The sequence below is a fragment of the Alosa pseudoharengus genome, unplaced genomic scaffold, assembly GCF_046254945.1.
Source record: "Alosa pseudoharengus isolate Yale_2024_CS ecotype anadromous, Long Island Sound unplaced genomic scaffold, YU_APseudo_1.1 YU_APseudo_1.1_scf_12, whole genome shotgun sequence".
Lineage (NCBI taxonomy): Eukaryota > Metazoa > Chordata > Actinopteri > Clupeiformes > Clupeidae > Alosa > Alosa pseudoharengus.
In genome coordinates, this window is record NW_027468587.1 from 23976472 (window position 1) to 23994188 (window position 17717).

A 17717-nucleotide genomic window follows, 5' to 3' on the forward strand; every position below is an offset into this window, starting at 1 on the left:
TTCCCCTTAAGGACTCCCACTTATTGTTCAAGGAGATATTAGACATGTCACCTGTGGCATGCATAATGTAGTTATGAGACGTAGAGTCAATCAGTGAATAGAGATAAAACAAAGGTTGTCTGATTGTAGACCAAAACACCCTTATCGCTATATATTTATATTTTACTTTGCCGTTGTAAATACCCTACTTGTCATGGCTTGTTCTTCCTGTACACAATGAAAATGCTTTTGTTGTGGAGGCAAAGGACTAACAACAGGCAAAAACTATCTCCAAAGAGCTATATCTACTGACAAGGTAACGTTTCACGATTCATGCAAGATGTCTCTGGGTCAGCAATTCTTGAAGTTGCATTGCTAGTTCTCTTGGTAGCGTCCTGCTACGGCTATGCTATAGGTGAACGATTCCCCTATTACAAGTTTGTTTACCATCAAATTGGCTTCATAGAGGTTATATTTTAAGGTAAAATCTTACATAGTGTACCTTTAAAGGCTGGTATAAAAATGAACAAAAGGATCTGTGGTGTGTATAAGATACTGTTTATCATTCCATGTCACATCATGGCCCAGAGAATGTATACAGTTTCCGGGAATGGGAGGCCAGATGGTTAAGTTTAATGAATCAGTTCCACCTGGGAGCAGTACGTAAGACCACACAAGATCAAGGCCATATGCTAAACAATTATTGTTCTCACAAAAAAAGGCTTCAGGCATGTTCTCAAATATTTATAGATTATATAGAAGTAATATTGGCCTGATTTAACCCTAAAATGACCTAAGGAGGAGTTTCATAGGTAATCATTTTTAAATCAACTTAAATCAAGTGCAAAAATGTCTTGTAATAAGCAAATAGAAAAATAAGCACATACTCACTTGATTTAAGCTTATTTATCTCACTTTTTAAATTCTATTTAATTCTTTTCTATTCTAATTTAATTCTTTGATTTTAAATTCTAGGATTTTTTGCAGTGTTAATGAAACATTGTGAGCATCGCAAAAGAAACTGGTGCATTCTGTTCCCTTATTTGATCCTTATGGAGTCACATGAACAATGTTATCTGCATCATCAAACAACCTTGGGATTAACTAGAATAGACACTGTGAGCCAGGCAAAATGAATGGGCAAAATGTCCACAGATCATTTAAAATCTTTCCAATTTTTTCTTTCCATTAATACCAATATCAATTTCCAATCTTTCCATTAATACCTATGGATTTAGAATGGGATGTTATTGAAGTTCCTGTAGGTGTAATGGCAGGCATCCCAATACTTTTGTCAATAGTGTATGTTCAAAGGACTTACTGTGAAGTCATGTTCCTAGCCCATGCTTAATATGTAGGGAAGCAGCACACAGAACAAGATCCTTCACATTGCAATTTTACCTCAAATAATGCCCAATAAGCACTTCAGCGTGATTGTTTTCTGGTGAAATTGAATTCAACCACTTATGTGGACAACATGCCATTAAGGAGATGCGCTTGTGCTCACCGCTATTTCATCCTGTGTGTCACCTACACCCGCTGCACGCTGAAAAGTCAGCTCTACCTCCACGGGTGTTTACGCACAGAGAGCTCTGAGGCCTGGAGGCAGGTGCCATGAACTGCCACTCTGGCTGTGTTATGATCTGGGTCATGGCTCATGCGTGGTGGTGGTGACACACTGTTCTGGACAGGACGCCCCAGTGGGGTCCTGATGCGCAGACAGCTGAGAGGAATGTGTACGTCAACATGACACACCGCTGTCATGCAGAGCTAGGAAGACATCATCAGCGTACACTTTCTCATCTGGGCTTAAAGGGGGTGGTGGCCCTTCTGGGATGCGCAGAGATTTGATTAAGTGACATACGAGAGATAGGGAAGCAAAAGGAGATGTAGTTCTGCCCACAAGCGATGGAGTCTTTTGCCCACAAGTGTGCTCATCAGTGTCATCTCCACCAGTGAGGAAACATCAGCACTGGGGAACAGGGTATGCATCAGCACTAAGGACCTCACTGTCTACTTCCTCTCACCAAAAGTATCCAGATTTGTATTGCTTGTTTTCTTTTTTTGTAATCAGCTTGTCTGAGCATAACCCCCCCCCCCAACCCCCCCATGGTGTTTCACTCTGAGAAGATATATTCTGCTGCAATATAATTGCTCTGATCCGTATGCACACACGCATATTTACATCGACACAGCACAGTCCCTTACCTCCTCTGGCACTTCTCTGTACACCCCACCCCCCCTCCACACACACACACACACACACACACACACACTTTTTATATTCAGATCATGCTGCAAGCACTTGCATCCCAGTGGGGAATTGCAGTGTTTGCAATATTCAACAGGGTTATGAATGCATGGAGGGTTAGCGGTTTAGCGCGCTGCACTGTGCCGTGCTTTTGTGCTTTGCTCCGCTTGGCTGCTGTGTGTGTCCTGTTGCAACCTCAGGCAGGCAGCTCAAGCCAACCACAAGCTGAAGGTGTCACAGATGCCTATCGACATCAATCGCATGCCCCGAGCTTGGAGTAATAAGCCTTGTATCCAACCCACATTGTTGTGCTTCAGCATCCTCATTCTTAATTTGTTCGACCCTTTTTTTTTTCCATTCTCTTTTGGACGATCAGATGAGCTTGACTGGGGGAGACAAGTATGGTTTGTGTAAAATGTCTGGCATGCATCCCTTTCTCTCTCTCTTTGTGATAATACAATGTCATAAATCTACATATCTATCTATCTATCTAGATCTGTCCATCACAATAATATGTGGGTGTGAAAACATAACCGAAGAGGCACTTAAAAAACTGGTAGCTGTTCAAATGAGTAAACAACAGAGCACCAAATAAAATACATTTGCGACAACCTAAAATGTGAATATGGCACTACAATCATGGCACTGCGTCATAGTGAAGTGCATTCAAATATCTGGTCAAAAGCAACTACAAATCTGCCTTCCCTCCGCCTCACTCATTTGATGCAGCAGCAGACTGGCCAGCATGTGTACAGTACATACTGCACTACTGTTGTTAACATATTTAATCAAGTGTGGTGTACAAATTCGCTTTGTTTCGCTTCACTGAAACATTAAATGAATTAATGTCCTGAAGTAGTCCTTGGGATACATATAACTGCTTTTAGCTAAATATTCGTTTTCTTGTGCATTGAGCTGAGCAAATCACAGGGGATGATAACACTTAGCATGTGGGTCATGCACCTATTAACATTTAAGTATGAACTCTCAGGAGAAGTTGTCTATGTCTCTCTGTTGAGTCCTGCAAAACATTGGCTAATGGTGCGTTAGGCAATTCCTTCCATGTCCAGGGAGCCATGCTGCGGTCTGCCTTGGTCAATCTGCCCTGAAATCATTTTCATAATGTGATCTCCCAGACAGAATGTGCAAAAGGGTTGCTGAGTGTAATGTCCCTTCAGTACTCATCCTTCTGCACAAGTCTAATCATCACCATAATTTTGAACAACAACAAAAAACATCTTTCCTTTTACACCTCGACCTCTCAGAGTTTAATCTTATACAGAGCAAAGGACTCTTTGCTGGGCCTTTTGAAGATAGCTCTGCGTGTGTGTGTGTGTGATCTTGTTTTCTTGCCTTTTGGATCCAAATAAAAACATCTAAATGTGTGCGTGCGTGTTTGCATGTCTGTCTGTCTGTGGATAAGTGGGCATGTATAGCCTACTTGTGTTTAAATGTCCATGGGTTCTATCAGCTATCAGTTGCAGTCACATGATAATCACTTTTCACTTGTCCATTTGCCTCCTCTAAGCGATTCCAATGGTCCTGCATTAACACACTCATGCAATGTTCTGACAAACATTGCATTCTTTCAGTGGACCACCATTTTTAACAGTGTCCCTGGAAAAAGGTATTAGCCAGCCCTTTCAGTTGTCAGGATTACCAGCATCTTCCAGTGACTTCCAGGAATTCAGTTATGTTGTCACACAAAGTGGACACACTGGACATACAGCCTTTGAGCTTTATAGCTTTTGCAAATGACCAAGACACATTGCCATTGCTGACACAAAAGCCCATTGTTTGCTGTGAGGTGATGCTTCACGCATTTATTTGTATAAAGATAGTGTGGCTGTGCATTAATTTGGGTCATGTTAGACTCTTTTCACATATTAATATTTAGTTTCTTTTAAGGCAAGGGTTACATATTAGGATGGTCTTTTCATTTCACTGCTGTGTGACGAATTAAAGTCTGAATTAGCCAGTAGCCCTGACACATTTCACCATTTTAATAAGCTCAACTTTGCAGTATAATATCTGTATTTATATTAATGTTTACATATGTATAAGCTATATTTATGTACAGGCATATTTACATGACTTACCTACCTCGGTATACTGGCAGGCATAGTCCTTGACTTTTTCAGGGCTGTTCTCATTACATTTAGTATCTTGTGAAGACATTGAAGTATCTTGTGAAGACATTGAAGACATGTCAAGTGTATTAGATTACAAATAATACTTCTCCTCCATGGACCCTTTAAAATAAATTGTTATGACAGGCCATCAAATATAACACTGCCATCTGATTTTCTGTCTTATTAGGTAAAAGGAGAGGTTTTCAATACAAACCAATACATTTAATGTGTATTATGATATACAGTTGTTGAACCAGGCTTGAGCAGAATTTACCTTCGCAATTTGATTACGAAACTGTCAATAACTGTTACAGTTCCACCCTCCATTACTCAGTAGCATCATTACAAACACTTCACTCAGCTAATAACAGAAGATAATTACACAGTTTTGAATTCACAATTACACACATTTTTATAGACCATTTCCCACATTTCTCACTGACTGATAGGTGAGTGGGTGATGGCAAACCCACTATACTTTGACCACATTAAACATTTGTGCAAAAGGTTACACAGCTCCATAAGCACATCCCATGTTTGTCTAATGACCACAAAAATGACCACCACCATAAAATATTAAACAAAGAGGGCATTGCCACATCCAGCATAAATTTAAAGCAGTATAAATAATGATCACAAAGGCCATAAAAACAACATATCAGACAACTATGGACAGCAATGGATATCTCATCTCAGATATCTCAGACAAAAGCAAGCAATTTAAGGCAAAACGTATAATTTACATGTATTAATTTAGCAGACACTTTTTTATCCAAAGTATAAATGGACACACTGCTGGAGGTAGACACGGCCTCATATCTCACTGACTGCCATGATGCAGTTTGATAGGCCAGGATCACATCTGAAAATGAGTCTTTCAGTTCTCAATATTTCCCTATGAAGGCCATATTCAATGCAACATCCAGCAGAAGCTTGCTATGAACTTGTACAGAAGCAGCCACGTACTAGTTACAAAATGTTGGTATTTTATCAATGTTTATGGGAATGACTGTAAACAATAGAAATACTTTTTGTTCACCATAAACAACTAAAATGTCTTATAGTATATAGTATAACATACTCTGCGATAAGATATATATCTTAGGGACGCACCGAATCCTTTATTTAAAATTCTGCAGAATCTGAAAGCGAATACTGAACCCAAAATGATGTACGCATAAATGTAGTAAACAACACCAAAAACAGCTGTAGATGAATGACCTCATGCATGAACAACACATCAACTAAAACATTAGGTACGTTAGGTACATCATTGTGATTTATGATTTCTTAAGCATGATCATCATGATGACATGAATTTAAGGTTAACTGCTCATGAGTTCATCATGTCTGTGGCCCCTCAACTAAAGTTGTGAATAATGACGTGTTTAAAAAACTGCACAAGTTGTTTTAAAATCAGAATTTTAAAAATTGCCCATTTTTGGCAAAAAAACAATAATCATGATCATGCTTAATAAATCATAATTCATCGTGATGTGCCCACCGTACTTAAAGGAGAATTCCGGTGTGATTTTGACCTAAAGTGTGTTGAAACATGATACCGAGTGTGAACGTATCATAGCTCATTTCGGCTTGTCCCCTGCACTCAGAAATCTGGCGCTAGTTAGCCAATGCTACCAACAGTTTTTCAATGGGAGTGCCTCGGGCATCGGCCTAGCCATGCAAATAAATTACTGTTTTACACCATTTACGAGGCTCAAAGTAGCTCCATACTTCATTGGTAGATATAGCACGATGATATTGTTAAAATAAATTGTGAGTTTATTTTTCGCGTGTATAGAAGTGACCAAGAAGCAGCAATTCTTGTCCAAAAAGTATTGCTACACCACAATACTCAATATGATGTCCAATGGTGAGTCATTTTTACTGGTTTTTCCTGGACACTGGATTTTAGGGTTCCCCCACCTGCCAAATCCTACTTTAACCACTGCATGTACCCTTACCGCAAAGTGTTACCAACAGGACCCCCAAAGGCCGTTATCCTGCTTATCACCCAGTTGCTACTATAGGCAATAGTCATGCCTTTATAGCACGCAAAGGAAACAAGCGGTTCCGTTTAAAAAGAAGCCGACTTGTTCAGTTTGTTGTACAACTTTCTTTGGCCCTAACAGCGATAACATGGACTGTTAGCTTGTTTACTGTTGATTCCATTGTTGCAAAGCCTGCTTCCAGGCTCAACCGTTGTCCTACTATGGTTGTTACAGTTACCATTCATAAACATTGATATGGAACGGTGATTAAACTTTTTTTTACCAGATCTACTTCATAGATGTCCTGTTATTCAGAATTATTACACGGCTCTTCAGAGTGCTGCAGAATGCTCCATTCACTTGAATAGGCCTTCCCAACGTTTGGTGGTCTGCTAATTCTTAATAAGAGACCGTTGCTAAGTATAACAGACCGCTGTCAAGGTAAATGGGCTTTGTGCTTCTAATTTACGTCTTTCATATTACTGCGCAAGGACTGGAACTTCATTCAAAAGTGAAAGTAGACGGTTGATCAGCTGTGTTCTAAAGAATGTTTGATTCAAGTTCAGTGTGTGCTGTTGCGAACTATTTGTTTCTCACCAAAAGCCACGATGAAACAGTAACAAATAGGCTATAGGCTATCGTGGGGAGTCTATTGTTTTGTTTTGGCAAGTAGCCGTGTAATAAGCGGGATAATGTATACAACACCGGTCATTATTGGGAAAATAAGTCCCTTCAGGGCGGAACAAGACCCCTCCGCGGTCCGGTTCGCCCTGTCAGGACTTATTTTCCCAATAATGACCAGCGTTCTATACATTATCCCTTACTTATTAGCCACCCCACCAGCCAATCAGAAACGAGTATTTCTTCTCTCCGGGTGATAATAGCAATTAACAAATGTAAACACCTTCCCATGATAAAATGGTACAAGGTTTAGCAGAATCCAAATCTCTTCAACCAGCTAAAGATTTGTCTGAATCCAAAACTGTATCTTGGATTCGGTGCATCCCTAATATATCTTAAGATGAAATACTGTATTATATTCTCTATCATATTATAGACAAGACTGCATTTCAATATGAACACCCACCAGTAACGAATTGTGTGACTGTCTGTAATAAAGCACAATATAGTTTTCAGAACAATATAAATGTGAGAACACTTCCTCTTCTTTGTCATCATACTTTTATGTGACCAAATCTTTTCTCTTTCCCCTCATTTTGTTGCTGTCTTTGTGTGAACCCTTTCAAATGTGATTACAGTCATGTGGAAGATAGTAAGGCTTATGATCTGTGAATGTCTTTTTACATCATCATTTCTAGGCCCGATGCCATCAGAAGGAGACTTCTAAAATCTAAGCAGACAGTTTTGCCTCTAAAAACCTCCCCTACTCCTCTACCTCTTCTCCCTCCTCCTCCTCCTCCTCCTCCTCCTAGTCGCTTGTTTAATCTTGCTATGAGTCATTGGGTCTGTATTGAATTGCTTTTCCTCTGACGGCATTATCATCCCAGTGTGACCATGAGGTTTGAGCTCCTTCACACTTTCCCTCATCTGCTCTCCTCTCGACTGCATGTGTCCATGACTGCTTAGACTCTTCCTCGGTTCTGTAAGAAACCGGACCCACATGGGAATGCAGGCTACAGCGTGACACCACTTGCCACCGGGGTTCTAAGCAGCCCGCAAACATCAGAACGACTCAGAAGTGCAGTGAAACAGACTGAACAGCCACATTGTCACATCCGCAAACCTCCGAGCATCCATGTCCACTGTGCCTACCCATGTTTGCTTTTCTCCCCTCTTCCTCTCTTTTTCATTTCTGTGCATCACTGTCCCCATTTTATATTTTAAGACATCTATGACAAATTGCAGAGTACACAGAATTCTGTTGTGGGGATGCTAACATGCCCTGTTATTCAGTCTTGCCCTCTGGATATTGTAAGCTGTCAAGTTGAATTCTCAGAAATGACTCTTGAAGCCATGACTTCATTTTCTCTGCCATTTTTCCCCTTTTCCGCAAAGAGAGAGAGAGAGAAATAAGGAGAGACGGTGAAAGTGAAAGAGAGAAAAATGAGAGACAGAGAGAAGAGAGTAAGAAAGAGAAGGAGAGAGGGGAAAAGAGGTGAAGGAATGTGGAGCCCATTTCCTCCTGCTCGGAGGACTGGCTGTGTTAGAACTCTGTGGTGGAGATTTGAGTGACCTCTGTGCGTAGGTCCTGGTTCACCCTGAGCGGGGCTGCCCGGGGGGGCTCCCGCTGCACGCCTAGTCATGCCGGCTTCTTGACGGACTCGGTCGCAGCGCCGCCGCACACGGACACGGGTTCGCGGGTGGTGTTGCGCGCCCGCGAGAAGCTGCCCTGGGCTGCGCGTGCGCGGAACGGCAGGCAGAAGTCGCGGAAACAGCGCTTGAAGTTCTCGTCCAGGAAGGCGTAGAGCACGGGGTTGAGGCTGCTGTTGGTGTAGCCCAGTGCAATGCACAGGTGCCAGCTGGCCACCACCAGCGGGTTGCTCGTGTCCACCTCCACCAGTGTCTTGATGATGATGAAGATGTGGATGGGCGTCCAGCAGACAATGAAGGCCGCCACAACCACCAGGACCATGCGCGTGATGCGCCTCATGTTCCGGTCCTTCTCCTTGGAGCCCGAGAGCAGACGCACGCTCTTCAGGCGCAGGATCATCAGGCCGTAGCACACGGTGATGACCAGCACGGGAACCACAAAGGCGAAGATGAACACGCAGATCTTAGTGACCGTGTCCCAGTACCAGTCCGGCTGTGGGAATCTCAGCGTGCAGATTGTTATGCCTGCGAGAAGAAGCGGTTTGAACAGCCATTAGTAGAAGCACTGACAGCCCTAACAGGACTACAGGCTTTTAGTTTAACCTCCTGCCTACAACTAACAGCTGCTGCCTCACGCAACCCAGATGTTGTGATTCTTAAATGTTTCAACACAATACAGAAGGTACACACATAGTACACAATGCAGATGCAGTTGTGACCTTTCACTGGCATGGCACAACACAAAACAACAACAAAACAACACAAAACACAACGCAACACAAAACAACACATCAACAAAACAACATCAAACACAATGGAACACAAAACAAAACAATAACAAAACACCAACACAACACAACACCAACAAAACAAAACCCAAGACAACACAACACCCAACACCAACCAAACACAAGGCAACACAACACACAACCATGTACCTTTGTCGCTCACTGGAACAGTCACAGCCATGATCATGATGGGCACCCCAACAGCCGAGGAGAGGATCCACACACAGACATTGATGATCTTTGCCTTGGTGGGGGTGCGGAAGTCCAGCGCCTTCACTGGGTGGCACACGGCGATGTACCGGTCCACGCTCATCATGGTGAGGGTGAAGATGCTGGTGAACATGTTGTAGTAGTCAATGGCGATCACCAGCTTGCAGAGCAACTCCCCAAAAGGCCAGGTGTTCATCAGATACTTTGCACTCTGAAAGGGCAGCGTGCTGGTGGCTAGTGTGTCAGCTAGCGCCAGGTTAAAAATATAGATGTTGGTTGCTGTCTTCATCTTGGTATATCTGATGAGAAGAAACCAAGATATAATGTTCTGTTGACAAACTGAACAGCACATAAAACACACTGTACATTTAGACTCTAAATTTTAGAGTGACAGATGTAGACACTGGCCAACACAGTAAAAGTAACTTGCAATTTGTATATGCATGTTGCCTGTAGCCTTGAATGTTTGAATTTCAAAGAGACAGCTGAGGAGGACTGGCATGCTCTGAGCATACAGTAACAAAATAAATGATGTTATTATCTTTCAGATGCCTTATCTTAAAATGTATAATTTCATGTTAATACATTACATATGCCGCCTCTGGCTTGTCGTACAGATAAATCAGCTTTTAAAAATTGAGACCGTTGTAAATTACAAACTACACCTTGTTTTTAACTGTGTCCAGATAGGGACAACACAGTTTGTGTTGTTTCCTTTTTATAATTTGTTACACAATATGTGTTGAAAATAACAGAACTTGCGTTGTTTTTTTAACACATCTCTGTGTCCAGATAGGGACAACACATTCGTTTTAAGAGTGTAAGAGCCACCTGGACCAAATTGAACAATTTCCAATCACTCTGAATATGAATAAGTGAGAGAGCCAGGAACAATATGATACACTGGTAGCTTTCCAGTCAACACTGCGATTCAGGATACTCTCTCTTAAGAGTCACCGTTGAGTCCAAATCTCTGCCAGTAAAAGCTACAATGAGATGCTTGCTGTTTTCACACCAGAGTTCACAAAATCCACAATCTCTCCTAACACCTGCTTTTCCACACCACACAGTGACAAGACACTACCTTCCACCATTATACAAGTATCTTGGCCAATAATGGACAATACAATCTGGTGGGAATCACTTATGTGTATCTATGTGTATTTTTTTTGTGTTTGCGTGTTCCTGTCACTCAAATGGTTTAGTCAAAGAAGGTGTTAAGAATACAATTCTCTTGAGTTCATTTCTCTGGAAACATGCACTCATGAACTGCTTGGATAAACATTCTTAAATGTAGAAATCTCAGAGCTGTATTATATTACACATAATTATGTTAAAATGAATATTTTAGACCAGTGTAGAGTTCCCCTGACCAGTGTCTACCATAAATTTGATAAATTCCTTGGCATTGAAAGGGTCCCTTGTGTTCACAGGTGTATCATCTTGATATGAGATGCAATCCAAATATGATTTGCAGTGAAGTTTCTAATTAAGATGAGGCCTGTGAAGTGTCATTCACTGAAACAGTTCTTCTATGGTCCTGTAATTTAATTCCCTGAGCAGCTGTTTCTTGGGTTATTGAGTTTTGGCTTAAGGTCTGTGTTAAAAGTGAAGGAAAGCTCTTGAGAAAAGGATAATGGCTGAGAGGTGAATCTCTGCCATGAATTTTCCATATGAGTTTATGACCCACATAGTTTAAATCACACAGAATTTGGTCCTCTGAACATGGATTCCAGAGGTACAACAGCATTCAACAGAATAGGAGATGACGGTTAGTCACTTTTCAGTTTATGTGTTTGCAAAATTGTTTAAGGCTAATGGGTGTGGGAGAGGTCAAAACACCATATGACCTCTTAGCGGTTCTGTTTTAGGGCGTCATATATAAACATATTCTTTGACATTTCTCTGCACTACTGTCCTCTCCTAACCTCATGCATTCGCCCATCTACTGGACAGGACCTCACGTGTGTTTTCAGTAGAGCCCTCTTGAACTGGCCTGCTGCAATTATCCTCTCATGCAAGATGAACCTCTCTTGTGAAATGTCTAACAATGACGTGGAGATTTCCTTTAAACCAACAACCATAAAATTGTATTGATTTTATGCTTCCTTGTAAACAGTGATGCCAGTAACGTTAGGCCTACTTAGTAACACGTTAGTCTATTTTAACCACTTTTTTCGGTAACGAGTAACGAGATCTAACGCGCTACTATTTACAAACCAGTAATCAGATTAAAGTTACTTATCTAAATCACTGTGCGTTACTATTTTTGTCATTTTTCTTAGTAAAAAGATATATTCTTTGCTTTCTTCTTGTCTCGGGGATTAACGTCATGTAGGCTATATGCCAACCTTTTCAGCATGAGGACAACTCACGTGTAAAACCACGCAGCGACACAAACGTAAACAACAATGGAGGGAGGAGAGAGATGCACGTTTTATCTATACAGTCATTATTTTGAGTTTGTGTCAGCTAGACATGACAACATTAAGGTACGTTGTACATTCTGTGCTGGCGACAAAGTGCTGTCTAGCTAGACATCCCAAGTCTCCCGAAGTTTTGGGAGTCTCCCACATATTGATATCCTGACGCCCGCAAATTACATAAAATCTCCCGGAACCTAGAGCGAACAAGAGCACGCAAGCCAGACCGGACTTCAAATCGTGTGTGCATCTAAGTTTAACGCGCACACAACAGAGAGGGAGAGAGAGAGGAGTGGTGCGTGTGCCTGCAAGCGCATCCAAGACAGAGAGCATCCTGGTCTGTTTTGCTAAATCAGCCAATCAGTTTTCAGTGTAGGTGGGCTTATATCTCTTTTCTCCCGAACTTAATTAATCAGTTCAGTTAGTGTATCTAGGAACAGGAGCGTCATGGCAGAGTCAGTGCCCCTCAAAAAGGAACATTTAAGACCCATTTCACATCAGACCACACAAACATTTCACATCAGACCACACAAAAGTGTACCCAATTGTCTCATAAGAGTAAAACATAATGATAGTATTGCACACTGCACTGTTTGTAACAGTGACTTTAGCATTGCTCACGGCGGGTTAAATGATTGCAAAAGACTTGTTGAGGTGAGTTTAACAAGTGTAATTTCATTTGCATATTACTCAGGCCTATACTAGATGGCTAGTTGCCAAGGCTACATGAAAAGGCCAAACTACCAAAATCTACATATTTTACTATCACAATTTCTATCAATAGGCCTTCCTTATTTGGTGTACTGACTAGACATTATTGAACAAACATCTGCATTTCAGTATCTAAGTAGGTTAGGTTGGGATGTCTGCTATGCATAGTTGGCATTACTGTTAAAATGCACTTCCAGTATAGTGAGTATTGGCAAAACCGGTTATCATTTTTATGTTGAGGCTGTGGGGGTGTTGTCAGCAGCTGCTGAAAGTAACTAATAAAGTAACTTGTAATCTAACTTAGTTACTTTTAAAATCAAGTAATCAGTAAAGTAACTAAGTTACTTTTTAAAGGAGTTATCAGTAATCAGATTACTTTTTCAAGGTAACTGTGGCAACACTGCTTGTAAATGCCAATCACTGCCAATGATGTTTTGCCATTTGATATTTTGGATTTCATTTTGCCCACATGATGACTTCAACTTAGGTGCAGAGGTTGATTTTACTAAGGTGAAGCTTCCAGCACCAACATTATCCAGCTAATTGGCAACCAACTATGTGACGCGTCATTCACGAGAATTAGCCTTTTTGCTCTGTACTTCTGACGTATTTTCAAGCACTTCATCTTAGATGGATCTGTGCTAAAAATGATTATCTGTGCCAGTAACACACTTCATAAGGGCCATAATAGTCAATGGAGTGTCCCAAGCTTCATGCACTTTCAATTTTACAAAGAGCAAAATGTTTATATGAAGTAGAAAATACAATGCAAGGCATTTGTGACAGTTGGCAAAACATTACTAAATTATTTATTTTGGGAATAATAGGCACAATTATATATGTAATTGTATATTACAAAGCCTTATGTAAGAAATGTATTTCAATTAATCATAAAATGGCCCTGATATGTCACTAGACATTAAGAAATCATGTTCATTTCAAATACTTATATCACTGACAACAGTAGTCCGGCCAGGATATTGTCATTTAAAAAGTGAAGTTGCAGCCCTCAACTGATGTTGATGTTGTCATGTTGCGCCACCCTCCACCTATCTACTAATGACGAAGTCAGTAGTGTTTCGGCATCCGGGTTGCCAGCTCTGCCAGTCAGGGGGGAGGGGGAGGGGATACATAGTAATTTGAAAGTGATTGTAGTACCAGTTTTGGCCACAATCTTACATACGGTTCCTTTAACAATCTATATTGTGATGGAAACAGCTGGTTCATATGTAGACAAAAGCTGAGTGAGTATCAAAATAAAGTAAGCAATACCAAGATAAGGTTATCCTCTTCAATAAAAACAGTGAGGGGTTTTCAAAAACATCATGACAATCAATCTGTCCAAGGCCAGGCATATGAGTGGCCATTCTTGATATAAAAGTGCTTGAGAGGGATCTTAGAAGCACAGTGTTTGCGCTGCATTCTCTGATCTCGCCAAGGCTACCTGGGTGCTCTACTTTATCCACTTCGCTAGATCATTAAAGGTAGGCCTACAGTCCTCAATCCTAATACAGTAGAGGGTTGTTGATTAAAGGTACAGTCCTCAATCCTAATACAGTAGAGATTTGTTGATATTTGAGCTCGACAGCCAATCACATATGCCCCTCCCTCCCATGAATTCAATAAAAAAATGTAATGGATTATAGTCAATGGTAGTACCCTTAAAGGTAGACTATGCAAGATTTTCACCTTTGCGAAGCCAATTTGATGGTAAATGTACTTGTACTAGGTGAATTGTTTACCTAGCATAGCTATCTTCCGTTTCTATTACGTATCCGTGTCATGCAAGCTTAAGAGTTTCTAACATGTCGTTTGTACTCAACTGAAGAGTGTGAAGAGAGAAGAATCTTATATGGTTGGCTAAGCAATGATGGCAGTACTTCTGCAGTTCGATTGTCTTTATTATATCAAAGACACGTTCACACATTAGTAAACGTGCCATTGCAAACATAACCGGTTTACTGTATGCACAGCACCACATTAACATATAACAATTCCCTACCCCAGAACAAACACATACAGAACATACTTATAGTCACTCCACAGCCTATAACATAGGGGTGTTACTGGGTGTTTACGTCAGTTGTTGAATGCAGCAATGGCATAGGGGACAAGACTTTCAAAATGGGCCCTTTTCCAATTTCACACCATAACTGTGGTAGTAGTGTGATGAGGATTCAGAGGATGACCAGTTCTGGTAAATAACATATGTAGTCTCTTGGAGACCTTTTGCTTTTGTTAAATTGATGTGATAAGAAGGCAAGCTGTCTTTTGGAGACAGACAGAGAAAGAAACAGAGAAAGAAGAAAGAAACAAACAGAGAAACAGAAAGAAGCAGAAATACTGCAATGACTTGATAAATTGAACAGGAATGAATGTTATCATAATAACTCTATTAATCTGTCCCTCTGGGCCGCCTCTGCTGATAAACGTGCACACGACAGGAGGTAAACAACAGAAACCCTCTGCCCCCACACAATTTCCCACAGAATGACACGGGACTTCTGTGAAAGCCTCTTGTGTCTGTGATTACCAGAAGTCCACCCCCACACCACTGCCTGTTCACCCCTCTCCCACCCCCCTGTGGGGAGTTCAGTCGTGATTCCAAACCCTGCCACCACTCTTATGAATGCCTCACCCCTATACTGATAACCCCACTTGCTTCAAACATCAACATGGGTGTCATGGACTCCAGCAAGCAGGGGCCAGACCAGTAACAGTGTACAGTTTTTGTGCTGCTGGAAGTAGCCTATATGTGGGATATCTGGAGAACAGATGGTATCAATTACCTGAACAGTAGCTGACTAAAAATAATTTGAAAAGGCCAGTCGTAAAAAAATTGGAATAGTCCTGTTGACTTGACATAATGTTCTCTAATAGATGTTATTATGTTGCTATGTATGTATGTCTTATGTTACTATTTACCAGAGTGAAAAAATAAAGATGCAGTTGCAAACTGATACATAAAAATTCCAGATTCGCCCACTGATGTCCAGTTGACATAATATCTGAGACTCCTAAATACTTCTTTCACAGAATGCAATGTCTTATTGAAGAACAGTTCAAATCTTCAAAAACAGTTCAAGTCAAATGACACCATGAATGATGCTAAGAAGCCAAAGGATCATGCAGCAAGCAGTACTCAGCAGTAAACAAAATCCATAATTGGATCGTGCCTGCAATAATATTGTGGCCACATGTCAGCATATGAACTGTGTGTTGTCTAGGGTGCCATGGCATAGTTTCTATAAACAAAATACGCACAACTTTTTTCTCCACTCGATGTGGTTATACACAGCTGCCCTTAGCCTTCATTAAGACTCTATAGCTCTTACCTCACCACACCGAACATAACCAGTATGTTTCCGAGGAGTCCCACGACGCAGATGACAGAATAAAGAGCTGTTATACATATGGCAATAATGATACCCGAAGCGGTTCTCGTGCTCTGTGCGCCGACACTCCTGTTGGGGAAGAGTGCCAAGAAATCATCCTGGGTGACATTGTACGGAATGACAGAGTAAAGATCTGCGAAATCAGAAGCGGACATCGTTGGCAGCTCCATCTCTCCCGCTTCTCCAATCCCCAGCTTTCAGCGCAACTCGGATAACTTTGCGAGCGGAATTGCGCGTAACAACCCTGTCGCGGTTATTTCCTAATTAGACACCGCTGTCTTCTGCCCGGCATACATAGCTAAAGCCAAAAGTAAGGGGGATTCGGCTGGTTTCGCTCCGTGAGAGGGAGCTGACTGTCTACCCACGCGGCTTAAGGCTTGTGAAAACACTCTCCTATGAGTGCTCACTTAACCACCTAGTGGGTGCGCCTGGCGGCTTGAGCTGTTGTATCATGAAGTTCCAAACCTACAGCGATTAAAAGCAATCTTGCAGAAATTACCATTCAACAATAACTATTAAAGGACTTTTAGCATCTCGTGGCGAGAGTGTACAGTACGCTTCTGTTCAAATACTTTCTTTGTTGCAATAGCAATAATTATTTTTGGAAGTCACTGCAACTAGAGGCATATAGACAATATCATCTGTAGTGTGCTGTTAAACGTATACCATAACCTATATGGGCTATAAAGCTGTCAACACCTGGAATACCCGTTTATCTTTCCCTGCCAACACTAACCCCCTCTGAGCCAAACCCAGATGTCTTTTTGACATAAGTATCAAGTCATTGGGCCTTTCTGCAAAATTGAGCGCAAAGGGAAAGCATTCCCACACAAATGGGCAATATACTCTCACGGCTAATCAGAGAAACGTCCCTCCTGGCTATTGTTTGTTGGAGGATGACAGATGGGCTAAAATGCTCCGCAACAGTCAGTCGCTGTCCGTGGTGCTGGACCAATTGCCTGCTGTGCCTTGGTAGGGTAGATTTGGTATTCAAGGTTGTGAGGAAGTTAAATGTAAAGGGAACCATAATTATTCGCTTTCTCAAATGGTCCCTTAGTTGCTTCAGCAATTTTCAATGTTGGCTATTTAGGGACAGGATCTGTGTGTGCACCTTTGGATCCAACGTTTTGATATTTCCTTCCTTATTTGAGACTGTAAAATTACAATATGGAATAGATCTCGTGTCCAAGAACATTTAAATAATTTGATAGTGTTTCATCAGAATATATTCAGCACATACATTTACAAGCATTTCTGAACTCTTGAACTGTTTTTTGTGTGACAGTGTCTTTGTCCAACCACATGGAAATTATGTTATTGATCCACAATGTAAATTTCAGTATAAGCACTGATGCAGTAATGGAAAGATCAAGTGTAAGATAGATTGTGAATCATTAGTAGGCTGTACATACCCCTTGCCATTTTTTATGGGCCATAAATTAGATATAAAACCCTTTGAAGTTAATAAAACTGTCGGAAGTCATCATTGATATTGTTTCTGCAACTAATAAGTCAATCAATGTATGTCTAATCTAATAATGATTATAATTGCAGTATTCAGGACCA

At 41.1% G+C, this 17717-nt stretch overlaps 1 protein-coding gene across 1 annotated transcript; it reads right to left on the reverse strand.

Annotated features, from left to right (window-relative positions):
- Positions 1-8613: 8613 nt before the first annotated feature.
- Positions 8614-16321, reverse strand: oprd1b (opioid receptor, delta 1b). Its single transcript, XM_076279483.1, has 3 exons — positions 16092-16321; positions 9563-9921; positions 8614-9149 (listed from the first exon to the last, which is right to left on the reverse strand). The coding sequence occupies exons 1-3, from the start codon at positions 16319-16321 to the stop codon at positions 8614-8616; spliced, it is 1125 nt and encodes a 374-aa protein (XP_076135598.1).
- Positions 16322-17717: the final 1396 nt, after the last annotated feature.

What these genes read in the sequence shown, in the direction of transcription:
- oprd1b (XM_076279483.1), bottom strand. Translation starts at nt 16,321, where the DNA reads ATGGAGCTGCCAACGATGTCCGCTTCTGATTTCGCAGATCTTTACTCT. An exon ending in GTTATGTTCGGTGTGGTGAG is followed by an intron (nt 9,922 to 16,091) that starts GTAAGAGCTATA and finishes TCTTCTCATCAG; the next exon opens with ATATACCAAGATGAAGACAG. An exon ending in TGTTCCAGTGAGCGACAAAG is followed by an intron (nt 9,150 to 9,562) that starts GTACATGGTTGT and finishes TTCTTCTCGCAG; the next exon opens with GCATAACAATCTGCACGCTG.